This window comes from Rhamphochromis longiceps, linkage group LG22, assembly GCF_057381845.1.
Source record: "Rhamphochromis longiceps isolate RC_006_pf linkage group LG22, R_longiceps_female_GT1.1, whole genome shotgun sequence".
Taxonomy (NCBI): Eukaryota; Metazoa; Chordata; class Actinopteri; order Cichliformes; family Cichlidae; genus Rhamphochromis; species Rhamphochromis longiceps.
This window is the reverse complement of record NC_140577.1, coordinates 15053085-15067036: the sequence shown is the minus strand read 5'-3', so window position 1 is coordinate 15067036 and position 13952 is coordinate 15053085. Positions and strand designations below refer to the sequence as shown.

Sequence of the window (13952 nt, the reverse complement as noted above, 5' to 3'; positions counted from 1 at the left end):
GACATTTGCTAGACTAGAAAGTGCAATTAAATTAATTACATTTTATGTATATAGCACTAAATCACAACAGTCACCTCAACCCAGTTTATATTGTAAGGTATAAAGCGTACAACAATACAGAGAAAGAAAAAATCAAATGACCCCTTTCAAGCAAGCACTTGGTGACAGTGGGAAGGAAAAACGTCCGTTTTGAAAAACAAAACCTCTGACACAGCCAGGTTTAGGGAGCGCCCATCTGCCTCAAGCAGTTAGGAGTGATGGGAGTTTAAAGATTACAATTATAAAAAAGATGTTGGATATGTAGTGCATGAGGTGTTGCGCAAGTTATCTGTATATTATATATACTGTAAACAAATTGAAGGATAATAATACCGTGTTGATCAAAGTTTATAGATGTTGAACTGGTCCAGGGCAGAAAGTGGTATTCTTGGCCATTACTAGGTTAGGTAGCAGCAGATAAACACTTTTCTGAACTATGAGAGAATTATGTAACAATGAAGTGTAACTTCTATTATTTGTACGCAAAGTCAGCAAACCTTTAGACAAATTTGATTATATTTGACTTACTGTTGACTTAATATGTCCTGATGACCACTAATATTGAAGTTAATTTAGACAATGTTTGACAATAACAAAAAAGTGCTTAGATATGTTTTAATATGGCTGCTGAGTAACAGGACTTGTTTCAGTAAGGTCTCATCAATCTGAATTTAAGGTCATGAAAGAACACTTATGAAATTGCGCCACTTTACTAACTTTATAATGGCTAAGGGATGGAAAACGACCATAATGGCTAATTTACCATGGGTTCACATTAGAGCTGCTAACGCCGAACGGCGCGATACGTGCTAACTCGCCAACGGAGATTTGCCGCGTTAATGCGGTTATGGCGTTAACGTCATTTTAACGAGATTAACGCTGAGAGCACTAGTTCATAAGAAATATTATAAAATGAAGCTAAATGGCAAAATACACAAAGACCCTCAGAACCACCGGCAGGAAAACTCAGCATATCACAGCCTGGAAAAATCTACTGGAAATCACAACAACATTTTATTGGACTTATTTCTAAGTAAGAAATTTTCCCCAACTGCTCCACCATACTGGTTCCTTCACCTGCCACATGACACTTTAACCTGCTTACAATGACGTTCTTACAACATACATAGTGTCCGTTTTTCACCAATTATAGAGTGGAAGAGAAGAGAAGGTGTGCAGATAGTGTAGCTTTTAGACTAGTAAAGAGAAGATTACACAGTAAAACCCTGCGAAGCTGATGATATACAGACGACATACTGAGATGATGCAAAGCAGTAATTATGACTTCACTGAGGACTGGTTAGTTTTTGCTCTTATTGGAGCTGCTCAGATGAGTGGTTTAAGGAATTTCTACCTCTTTTCTATCTGTCTATCCATCCCAGCATAAAATCTAATCTCTCATAAAATGTCAGGTATCAGGTAACATCTCAATCAATGCTTATGACAACATGACATGAATAACAAAAATGCAGGATGATACATAGGCACCTGTACATCAACACACACACACACATGCAATAGTCTGTTGCAGCCAAGCCTTCTCTCAGTGGTGTAGGTTACTCATACATAAACATGAATTACAATAAACAGAAATGATGTTTGCAAGATGTTTAAACAGGGAGACAGCAAGCTGACAGACAGACCTGCAGGGGCAGACGTTGCATACAGAGGAGATATGCAAGCATGGTGCTGAAAAATAGAAAATTTGAGTGGGTACAGGCATAAATCTTTCATTTGATGCATCTGTCCTCATACTACAGGCAGGTGACGAATTAAAGAAAAACCTCAAACCTGAAAAGAGAGGAATAATAAGAGGAAATAATGATGACATCTCAGAATTTTACAGCCTTTTTTGTCTTGTTTACTGTGAGGGTGTGTTGTTAGAAGGGAGGGTTTCTGCAAATCAGCGCATAATTGTTCAACTTTTTTTGTCTTTTGTTGAGTACTCTACTATGAAAATAACATGATTCATGCTATGGTCTCTTACCAGATCTCAGCCCAGTTCAGACTAACATTCTGTAGAGTAAGAGTGTAAAATAACACTGCTTTGTCAAAGCTGCCTCAGTTTGTGATGATGGAGAAGTCATTCCCCACTCACTCCATGTATTTTAATTCAAACAGCAATGGTGATGGCCAGGCTGACAGTTGAGGGCAGAGAGGAGTCTCCGTGGAATATGAAGTTTGCAGACAACATAATGATCTGGAGGTATGCTGTGGAGAGAAGAAGAAAGAAAGAAACACAGTAGAAGCAAGACTGAATACAGGTGTGTGAATGGGAGAGAGGAAAATAGTCAAGATGCAAGGACTAAAGGTAGTGAAGGTGGATTTAAATTCCTGGGGTCAACCATCCAAAGCAACAGACTGAACAAAGGAGGTAAAGAAGAGAGTGCAGGCAGGCTGGAGTGGATGGGGATGAGTGTCCGGGGTGATTTGTTACAGAAGGAAAGCAACAAGAGTGAAAAAGATTGTAGGTAAACCTGCTGTGATGTATGGTTTGGAAACGGCAGCAATGACAAAAATACAGGAGACAAAGCTGGACGCGACAGAATTGAAAATGATACGATTTTCAATGGAAAACACAGTGGACCAGAAAACACAGAATAAGAAATGAGTACATCAGAGGGACAGCTCAGGCCTGTCCCCATAAGCAGATGAGGATGGATGGATGAGTGGATGGATGGAGAGGCAGTGTTTAAATGGTTCCAAAATTTGCAGTGGAAATACAGTGGATATATTGGAGAAAGGATTCTGAATATGGAGCTGTCGGCAGGAGGAAAAGAGGAAGTCCTCAGAGAAGATTCACGGATGTAGTGAGGGAGTGGAAAAAAAAACCCAACGTGCATAACACAAAGGGCCAAATGTAGCGCAAACTGAGGTCTCCTGGCTGAAAAAAAGTGACTAATCCAGCTTCTTAATCTAGATTTGATAGTTTACCAAAATAATCAGTTATCTCTCTTGCTCATGTGTCAAAGCAACGTCAACTGACACCTAGTGTGTGGGGTATGGGAAGATGTAGGCAGTATCTGACGAAGCTGCATTATGCGATGCCCCGGGATCAGAACACATTCGTTACGCAGCGCTCTCCACCGCCATCATCAAAGGACTGCATAGGGGAATATCTTTTGGAAGTAGAATGACTGGAGTTCAAGAGACACGGAGAAATGATGCCAAGGCACATCGAAACCCGACATCTCGTAACACAATTCGTGTCAGTTTTTTCCTTTCATCGGTAGGTAAATATGTCTGTAAGTTGTTACATTTCTTCTGTTTTACTGTTTATGATCTTATTGCATCTGTTTTGCCTTGAAAAGCTTTATAATTATTTCGTGTTGAGTGTGTCCATGTCTTGACCTATTCGGTAAACATCATGATGTTTAGCATTCTAGTCTGATACAGACTTTTTGTGGCCAATCAGCTCACACTTGTACACACACACACACACACACACACACACACACACTTAAATGGTGCCCCACTGCTACATAATTTCACTGCAGGCTCAAAGGCAGAGTTAATCGGCTCTTATCAATGTTCTCATTATAAACAGAAAGATAAATTGATAATGCTAAACATAGCATAGACCAAAGATTAGAAGCCTTTGTCTTCTGACATATTGCACTACTTCGTGACCCAGGGGAGGGTTGTGAAAAGATTAAAAAAAGGTTCTAAAATAATATTAGTGTGGCGCATGTAGGTGAGAAATAAGCCTCTGGCTTTGTTGCCAATCAGTCTCTTTGATCTTTACAGTGAAATAACAGTAAATTAATTGTTAGTGTCACAAGAACAAAAGATGCAGTGTTCATTATACAAATAATTTTCCTCTAAAATCAGTTAAATTAGTACATGCCATGCCCATGGGGGACATGTTTGTCTGAAAAAGAGACGATAGGAGACACGAGACCATATGTTCCTTATTAGTGTCTTTACCATCACTTATTGGGCCTATTGAAGTGGTAATGAAAATGGAAGAGGAGTTGGTTGCAGTTAAAAGAAGTTGACCAAATCACAACAACAGTTGCCTCAAGGCACTTTATATTGTAAGGTAAAGACCCTACAATAATACATAAAAAACAGAGAAAACCCCAACAATCAGATGTCCCCCTACAAGCATGCGCTTTGGCGACAGTGGGAAGGAAAAACTCCCTTGTAATAGGACGAAACCTCCAGCAGAACCAGGCTCAGGGCTAAGCAGTCATGGTTGGTCAGGGAGGGAAGATAGGACACAGACACAATGTGGAAGAGCACCAGAGACTAATAGTAAGTCATGATTAGAGGTGTATAGACACATCGTGAGTGAGAAAGGTCCCTGAAGAAGAAACACTCATACACTGCACACTGCATCATGGGAATCCACCAGCAGCCAAGACCTATTGTAATGTAACTAAGGGAGGATTCAGGGTCACCTGATCCAGCCCTAACTATATGCTTTATTAAAAAGGAAAGTTTTAAGCTTAATCTTAAAAGGAGAGAGAATGTCTGTGTCCCGAATCCAAAGCTGGTTCCACTGAAGAGGGGCCTCTTCCAACCCAAGCTATGCTGACTAATAAACTGAATCCATCCATTAACCTACTGTCCCCTCTGCTGATCCAATCTAGCAACGACCACTTATGTAGATTTTTCTGTTTTTAACTTGCACACTGACACTATAGGGTTCCCCAGTGTGTTAAAATGTGATGGCTCAGGATCATCCAGCCATTAATATTACAATTTTATATTTCAGATCTGGTAATAAAATCTTCACTTTTATGAGGAGCTTGTCAGTGGGCTCCAAACCAGTAAAAAAATGTATCCTTTTAGGATCATTCACAGCAAATTTTATTAAAGACTTCAGCCATTAGGCTTCAGCATGCTGACCTGTTCAATGTCCAAATCATTAATCCAGCAGAAATCTTGTCATTTGTGTAGCAGAAAATTAAATTATTGGGAATCGACCTTTGGAGAACAGAGTCTTGCACTGTGATGAAATCTTCACTAGCGTATGTTTTGCAAAAGAAAACAGTAAAGTAAGTCTGACACTTAACGGAAAATGGAAAACAAGTTTGGAAAACACAGGAAGACTGCATGAAGAGCAGATCAGGAGAGAAATAAGGACGATATGAGGCTCCTGGCCACAGTCTTGAGAGCGCAGCAGGAGGTAGGTTTGCAGGTTTTATTTTTACCTTCCCCGAAACAAATTCGCCTGACTGGGTATGAAAGCTTTATGTTTAAAAAATTATATCTCAATATCTGTACCCTCCACAGCTGCTCCTTAAGTCCCCAGCTTGTGTAGGATAAGAACGCATTAATCTAAAACATAATGACAGGCATTTACATCCTGCAGGAAGGCCACAGATAGGCTGTTTTCTCGAGGGAGGATTTATACACAATATAGGTTTCCTCTTCTTCACTGTTTATTAAATAAACACCCAAATGTCCATTTTGAGTACTGTTTGTTATTACTTTTATTAATTATTATCATCATTATCAACATTATTCTTCAAGTTTAGCTGTGTAACAAACTTTTCTTGGCTGTCAAAATATGTTGTTGAAATATGATTTTGCATGAAATAAAACCTAAAAACAATAACGTACAGAAAGGTAGCAGAATAAAATACAACATGAGAGAGAACATAACCTAAAAAAAAAAAAATCCCATTTCTTTTCTATAAAAAGCCATTCAACTGAAGAGACAAAAATCTACTAAAATATACTGATTAAATGTACATACTTGCTGTGTGTATGCATGCGTGTGTGTGTGTGTGTGTGTGGCCAAAAATAAACTGGCCTATGTTAACACTGTACACCCCAAAATGTACACTCGATCCGTACCGCTGTTTGTGTGTTTCTTATGTGTGTGGGTGTGTGTTGTCCCTTCCTTGGCAATAAGAACATAATAAATGGAGTGCAAGCAACAGCGTCATTTGTTTCTATAACAAATTCTGACAAAGGCAAAAACATGAAAGCACTTGTTAAGGCCTCCCATTGTAAACGCTGATTTGAAATGCCATCAAACCTAAAACATAAAGTCATTGCTGAAGTAACCCAAGGCCATGTCATGCGTGTCCCGCTTCGATTGATCGGGTTAAAAGTTCCCCCGAGATTCCTCTCACCCCAACATGAACATCTATTTATAATTTAGTTATAAATGTATAAACTCTCAAATGAACAACAGAACAGATATCTGCGGCATACTTAGAGTACAGAAAGTATGAATGAACAAATTTCAATAAAGGTTTCTTTATTTCAACTTAAAAAGAACCCAAGGATTTCACTTCAAAGGAATTAGTGAAACATTATGGCATCTGAAAATACATTTGTCTCCAGTCTACTGAGAAATCCTTTTGAGTCAGATGACATGTAAAGAGAGGTAAGTGAGGAATCCCATGACAATGTTGAGAACCTTTACCAAAGATTTTCTGACTTTCTCAAAGAGTATTTAAACATTTTCTTTTAACCAACCAGAGGCCGATTTAATTTAAAGAAGCTTAACCTAAATAAAGTCTAAATAAACATGTAGCTCAGCCTTTTAATGTGTGGGGTAACTGAGTTTAGCTCAGCTTTTGGGGTGCAACATTCCGTAATACAAACGCTTAACTCCCGTTTAAAACCTCCGTATTCTCTTTGTCTACTGAGAACATCTTTGTACATTCATCAAATGATGGGATGCAGGAAAAATGGAGGAGATGCTAGAGTTGTAGCAGGTGAACAAAGAAAAACAAAGGTGGGATGGAGAGGTACAGTGAATAATACATTAAAAAATAATAGATGAGAAGGAAAGAAATAAAGTTGAAGGGAGGTAAAGAGACAATATAGAGGGGATGAATCATCCACTTTAGCCTCATTTGAACTCATCCTCCCTTTATTCATCCACTTCTCTCCACATATTCTTCAAAGGCACCCATCCATCCCTCCCAGCAGGCATCCATCCCTCCTTTTCTTGTGTCTTTTAAGAATGGTGAAGCGTCCTTTCTATTTTTTTCTCTCTTTTTTTTGCTACATTTATTAATGTAAACATTTTTTTCATTGTTTTTTTATCAGCAGCCGATAAAAAAAAGTAACCAAAGAATTCATTCTAAAAAGTTTTAAAAAGCACAAACATAGTTCTGAAAATAACAACAATTAGAACAATCTTTCTGAAAACAAAACAAAAACAATAAACCCCCAGATTCATCAACCACTACCTTTTTGAACTGACCCAACTGGCACGTACAGTAATATGTTAAGACCTGGTCACCGAATGAAAGGCAAACATCAGAACGAGAGATTCATTAGACTTTGTAACTTAAGGAGTTACGATGTTTTCACTTGACACGTGTTATTGGAGAAGTTAAGCAAACCCTTCTTATGCATTATCGTACAGATGATCCACTGGCAGTTTGACTGTAAAATGCAGCATACAGTGCTTAACAAATTTAGAAAAAAAAATGACCTTACACTACCTAATGTAAAGTTAATGCCACAGCTGTCCTATATTAACAGTGCTGATAATTACCAATGGTTAACCACCGGTACGGGAAAGCTCTTTAATAAAAATATTTTAATGCTAAAATATAATTATTGTTTTTAATCTATAATTTTCAAATGTACTGCTTTAAAAAAAAAAAAGCAGAAAAAAATAATAAAACACATTATTGTTGCAATGCAAAATTACAGTTATTTACCTGCTTTCTTAAAAAGAAAAAAGGTTTTGTGGTTGAATGATTTGCTTAATTAACTCATTCACTGCCAGCCATTGGCAGTGAATGAGTTAAACCCATTGACTCATTCACTGCAATTGACGGCTATAGACGTCAATGGCAGTGAATGAGTTAATTAATTTCTGACCACTAAGAAGAAGTCTAGTATGTCTGCTTAATAAAAACACAAATTCCTTTTATTTACCAGAAAATTTATGTAATTCTTAACTCTAAACAAGTTTTGCAAAGATTTCCAAAATATTTCCGTTTCTTGTTTGAAAGGTGGACTGATAAATTTGTTAAGTGCTGTATGCAGTTTTTTAAAAGTTAAAATACTGCTTCAAAATGAATTACTGAAGTATTAAAATTAGCCAAAAGTTCAGCTATTTCTTTTTGAGTTTTAAATAGAGAAGAGAATGAATTTTACTTTATAATTCTAAGCCTTACTTTTGGTTTAATTGGATGAGCAATGCTTAGGCTGTTAGCATCCTAGAAACCTATTAGCAGTATACTATCTCTGAAAACTTCAAAATAAAAATAAGTGAACAATTGTAATTCCAAACCAGTGATGGGAATTTTCTGAGGCAATCCACTTGGTAAAAAGAGCTACAACAAGCTACTGACAATGGTTGCAAATGCTCCGACATTCGCATCAAAATAAAATCCAACCTTAATAGCAATCCAATGTAATTTTACAGGGGGAACTATACGTGGTTCTAGTTTTACTTGGCAATGGACTGTTACCAATGCAGTAGAATTTAAAAAAAAAAAGCTAATTTAAACTGTTTATCTGGCATAAATGCAAAGTTAGCTGTAATGCTAACCGTCTTAGAATAATGTGTGAATAATTAACATTGCATCCACCATGATATGGGACCTGGTGACATGGCCGTGTCTCTGTTTCAATCTCCAAATTAGGTCCTTTTCTTGGCATTGTGTCTCTCATACAAGTAACTGAGGCATATGGCTCAACATTCTACAAAGTAGTGTAAATATATGCACAAAAATGAAAGTTTAGCACAGCAAGCAAACATGAAAAGTTTGAACAAACACCCGACCGATCGGTCAGGCAGAAATCGTAATCGATGACTCAGATGACTTGGTGGTGTGAGTGCATGGAAAGGAATATATCAGTTTGCTTTCCCACCTTCTGTTCTACACGACTCATTGCTTACATAACATTTTTAATGCAGACAACAAAACATATTGATTTGAAAAGTGGTACAAGTTACCAGGCACTAGGTGGAATATTCGTCATTCATGTCTTTTTGGATAAGCATAGAAAAATAGCTTCCCCCCCCCCTCACATTCTTTAGCTCGTTCCTTCCTGTCTTTTATTTTTATATTGACATATTATGTCCTTCAACAGAGTCCGTTGGTGTTTTCTTCTTTTGTCGCTGTTGTTTTCTAGCAACTAAGGCAACACGGCTAGAGAAGTCATCCCATCTTTATCAAAAATAAACAAGATGGCCACCACTTTGATATAACAGCGGGACTTTCAAGGACATGACTGTTAGAAGTTTCTCACTGATGAAATTTGGTTTAAACTAAGACTCAGTTATGGAAACTGTTCCAAAAAAACAGCAACGAAATCACTGATGATGGCGTAATGTGCGATGGGTCAAATGGAGTTGCAAGCCACGTGAAACTTTTACTTCATTGAATTATTAAAACATAACTTTGCAATGTCATCTCATGTTCTTTCAGTATTATTTAGGTCTTTCATGTAACACCTCACACCTTTAGGAAAAAAAAGCAACTTATTTTGTAGATTTCGCAGGTGCTAACATGCTACATAGAGGTAACCTAAGTTGTACCAAACTCTCAGTAATATGACATCAAACACTGTAGGCAAAAACATCTGTAGACTCAGTACAGAACAAAGGTTTATACAGTTAACTCAAAACAGTTGTTCCTTTTGATAAGATTTGGGGTTTTACTCCCTAAGTTCCTAAGTCTTTCTGTAAAACTGTGCGACCTAACAATTCGTAGACATAGAAAAAAAAAGTTACATACTGAGACCATGTTGACTTATTAACACATAAAAACACAACAAGAACATATATAAGAGAACATAAGAGAACAATATGTGACATGCTAACACAATTAGGCCATGTACTGTAAAACTGATGTGTCACATGCTATGAAACAGGTGGGTTGGTGTGCAACATGTGTGACCCCTGAGGACTGAAAAACCAACTGCAAGCCTTCATTATGTTTACATCATCATTTGGGGACGGACACATCCTTTGATCCTTACGCGTAGAAATGCAATTACACAAATGCACACATGCACACACACCCCTCCCCCTCCCTCCCTTGTTGTACCATTTCTACTAGGCGGCTGTTATAAATGTAACAAGTCTCATTAAGAAGCTCAAAAACAAGAGAAAAAAACTCACATAGGCTAATTTTTATAGTACCATTTCCTGCAAAAAGCATTTTCCTTTACAAAATACCATATTATATATGAAAGTGTAGCAAATTGCATTTTTTTTGTACGATAGCATCATCATCATCATTATTATTACCGTTATTATTATTATTATTAATATAAATGTTAAGCGGGTACTAGATGGTTGTTGGGCAGGCAGCCAGGCACATAGCTAGTATCATGGCACAGAGGAAGGTAGAAAATAATGTCACTTGGTTTAATCCAAACGGATAGAGAAAACACTTCGGCCCGGAGTTTAACCGGTTTTATCAAGTCAAACTGGCTCAGCAGTTCGAAAAAGTCCCAGCTGACTCAAAACCCGAGAACCAAGAACTTGATCAGTTTCAGAAAAAAACTGGCTAAGTGAAAGAAATCAACTGATCACTTTTTACCGAGGTAACACCAACTCAACTGCAGCCCAGCATAAACTGGTTTCAAACTAACCAGCTTTAATTAGTCAAAAAAAAAGAAAAGAATTTTGGTTTTAGATCTATTTGCACAGAGAAAAAAAACAGTCAAAAACATGCTCTGGACAAGAACAAAGCAATCCTAACCAGATCACATCTGGCTGTACCAAAATAAAACCGTCTTAATGATACATTAGACTAGTTTGGACCAGCTTTTTTTTAGTATGGTGCATAAGTAATCAGCCCAGCTCAGTTCAGTTCAGGTTAATTATTTTGCTTCTAGTTTCTTTTTTTTTTTTTGCTCTCCTTTATGGTGGCCATGCAAGTGCTGAGCTCCCAAAAGTTATCCAAAATATAACCAGTTCAACTTTTAGCCCAGCTTCCAATGCCCTTATGTGGAAATCGCATGAAGTGGCTGCTTATTAAAGGTGATTTCAACTCCATGCCTGTTGTTGAATGCCTGCCACAGAGCTGTCAAGTGGCAGTCACTCAGCAGAGGATTCGGGCAATTTCTTCAACTGCCCCTGCTATAGTTCAGCTGGATCCTACAATGATTTCTGACCATTTGACAGCCGGGTGCTTCCAGCATAAGGATGTGTTCCTTTTAGTGCCCAGGATAGGCCCATTTTGACATGAGCTAGCCTCCAGAAACATGAAGGCATACAGCTTATTCATCCAAGAACAACGCTCTTAAAGGTTTGCATGAGTCAAAGAGATCGATTAATTCCCATCTGTGTTCTCATCTAATATTTTAGAGCCAGCAACAGTTGTGACCTCTGAGCTTCTCGTGACGTCATCGCTGATGTGCGACACCTTTTTGCCTCCCAAGTCCTGGTTTGTCGCGGCATTGTCCTCTCCTTTTGCTTCTTTTTCAGTCTCCGTTTCATTGTCAGTGCCATCGCTGCCTGTGTGTTGTTTTGCTTGGTTGTCATGACACGATTCTACTACATCACCTTCGCCGGTGGTCTCATAATGACCGTCTTCATCGCGTTCCTCCTCTGTCGCATTTTGACACTCGTGCTCCGACATTCCCGCAGCGTTCTGAATGTTGCCGTCTTGCATTTGACATCTCTGTTGCGTCGTTTTGTCTGTGTACCTGTGTAAGCCTCTCTGTATGTGCGTGGTGAAATCGTATCGATCCGCGCACACGTGGAGGCAAAAACTGCACTGGTATGGTCCTTTGTCACCGTGGCAACTCATGTGCAGGGCATACATCACCTCATCTATGAAGTAGATCCCACAGTGGACACAGCGATTGGTCAGGTCATCCTGTGTGGCCACCTCCACCATTTTGCGATTAGACGGGACACTTGACTGACATGTTGACAAACATTCTTTTTCTTCCTTCCCTATCTCCTCACCTGGATTCCCTCCTTCGTCTGTCCTCTCCTCCTCCTCTTTCTCTCCTTTCCAGTTACCTCTTAGCCTGTCAGTTAGCGGCGACTCCTGCCTTCGCCTTTCGGCACCATTTGTGGACACGTGCGCGTTTACAGCACTTGTATCTCTTTGTCTTATTGCGAGATCCAAAGGAGCATCGTTTTCTAATGATGATGAAGTAGGGGTTTGGACGTGAAGAGGAGGAGGAGGATAGTGAGTAGGAGCTGGAGGTGGAGGAAGAGGAGAGTAGGGAGAGGCGCAGTAAGGCACCGTGTAGCTTTGCTGATGATGTTGTACTGGAGTCACCATCGCGCTAAGATAATGAGCGTTATTTCCAAGGCTCCCGGGGCTGCTTAGATTACTGATGCTACCAGGAACCCCAGAGGCGGCTGCCATCTTATACTTGGTCCAGAACCTGAGCCAATCTGACTCCGGGGTCAACTCAGGTGAAATGGTTAATGGAAGGGGTAAGGAGAAAAGAGGGTACTGATATTTTTCAATGGGTGAACCTGGAGGTGAATAACTAGACGGTTTGGACGGACGCATGTACTTTTCAATTGGACTGCCTCTTTCCGATCCCCCTCCTCCTTTACCCCCCTCTGCTTTCGATGTTATACCTCCCTCTGTGATACCGCCATTGCCCTCCGCTCCCACTGAGGGGGCATGTGAGGGGAGGAGAAGAGGAGGCATACGCCTGTGGATCTCCAATGTTTGATTGGCCAAGAAGGCTTGCGTGGACCGCGGTGAGCGTGAGCGAGGGGAAGGCTGCTGGTTTTTGACTGACGCACAGCTCCTGTCTGTTTCCTCCCCGTTCATGCGCTCTTCGCTGGTGATGCGTTGTTGCTTGGGGGCAGGGTTTTCAGACGAAAGCGAATCGGGGTTGAGGCGTTTTCGGGTTCGACGGCGGATGATTTGCTCACCGTTGTTCTGCTTGATGATGTTTAGAGGTCTGGGTGTCTGCAAGGCAAAGGAAACACAGAAGAATGAGCAAGAGGGAAGGGAGTTAGACAGTTAGTAATATATGAAGCGGTAATTCGACTTCATCATGCTGATAACTTTGCTGAACTAATTAATAAATGTCAAGCACACATGCCCCGGTATTACTTGACTATGATAAAATTCCTACTTAATGCATAGGTGGTCTCAGAGATTAAATAACCATTGAGTATGCCTTTGGTGCAATCGACTGTGGATAAAAAATAAAGCTCTCTCTACTTTGACTAATCAGCCGAGTATAACAATTATTTAATCATAAAGCTATCATAAGCATATTTGGTGAAACATAGAAAGCAATACACACCACAGTCAAGATCTAAAACAGTAGCTACTGGTTTTAGGTTCCCCAAAGTTCCCTAAAAAGCCCTTTGTGGCAGATTACAGTCTGACAGTCTTTCTTCTTTTATATAGATTTGAAGTATAACTAAATGCATCGCGATGAAAGAAAGACTGATGAGGTAACATATCCTCCAGATGACTGTGGTTTTTGCCCTCGCCACAAGGGGGTGCGGGCGGACTTACATCTGTTGAAAGTGCAACCCTCTCGCACTTACAGTGCACTCATCTCTTTAATCGAGTCCTATAATATGCTTTGTTTCAGCGTGAAACACTTACTGAAATGTTTTTTTTTAATAAAACAGGAAAGCTAGAAACACTACAACCAATTACTAAAGCAGGTTGTGAGCTTCAAAGAAGGCTGTGTTCTAGTTTCAAGTGTTTTGGTTAAAAAAAAGGCAAAAGTCATGCATAATTCCAAAGAATAAAAACTGCTCATTTGCATCTAAAACACCAGATTTCTAAAACACCCCCCACTTATTTAATTCCCCACTGGGTTTAATAGTGTGAGTATAAAAAAAAATCTGAATGATGATGAAACTTTTTTTTTGATGGTGATGCTAAACACATGCCAAAAACACACACACGCACACACGCACACAGCTTGTCTAATACATTTCCAAACAAATCACTGAAAGGCTGTCTTTGCTCCTAGTAAAATAAACCGTTCAATTTAAACTGTCTTATAAGGTGCCCAATCAAAATAAA

General features: G+C 39.2%; 2 protein-coding genes across 4 annotated transcripts in view; both read right to left on the bottom strand.

Moving 5' to 3' along the window:
• LOC146643760 (uncharacterized) overlaps positions 1 to 13952 on the bottom strand; it is a 403826-nt gene that overhangs the window by 62240 nt on the left and 327634 nt on the right. The window lies entirely within an intron of this gene.
• The window catches only part of trps1 (trichorhinophalangeal syndrome I), a 137176-nt gene continuing 129455 nt past the window's right edge, over positions 6232 to 13952 (bottom strand). For all 3 annotated transcript variants that reach the window (XM_085395613.1, XM_085395611.1, XM_085395614.1), the window contains exon 11: positions 6232 to 12869. In XM_085395613.1, coding sequence (XP_085251739.1) covers positions 11256 to 12869 — 1614 coding nt within the window. In that variant the 3' untranslated portion in view covers positions 6232 to 11255. The remainder of the gene's footprint in view (positions 12870 to 13952) is intronic.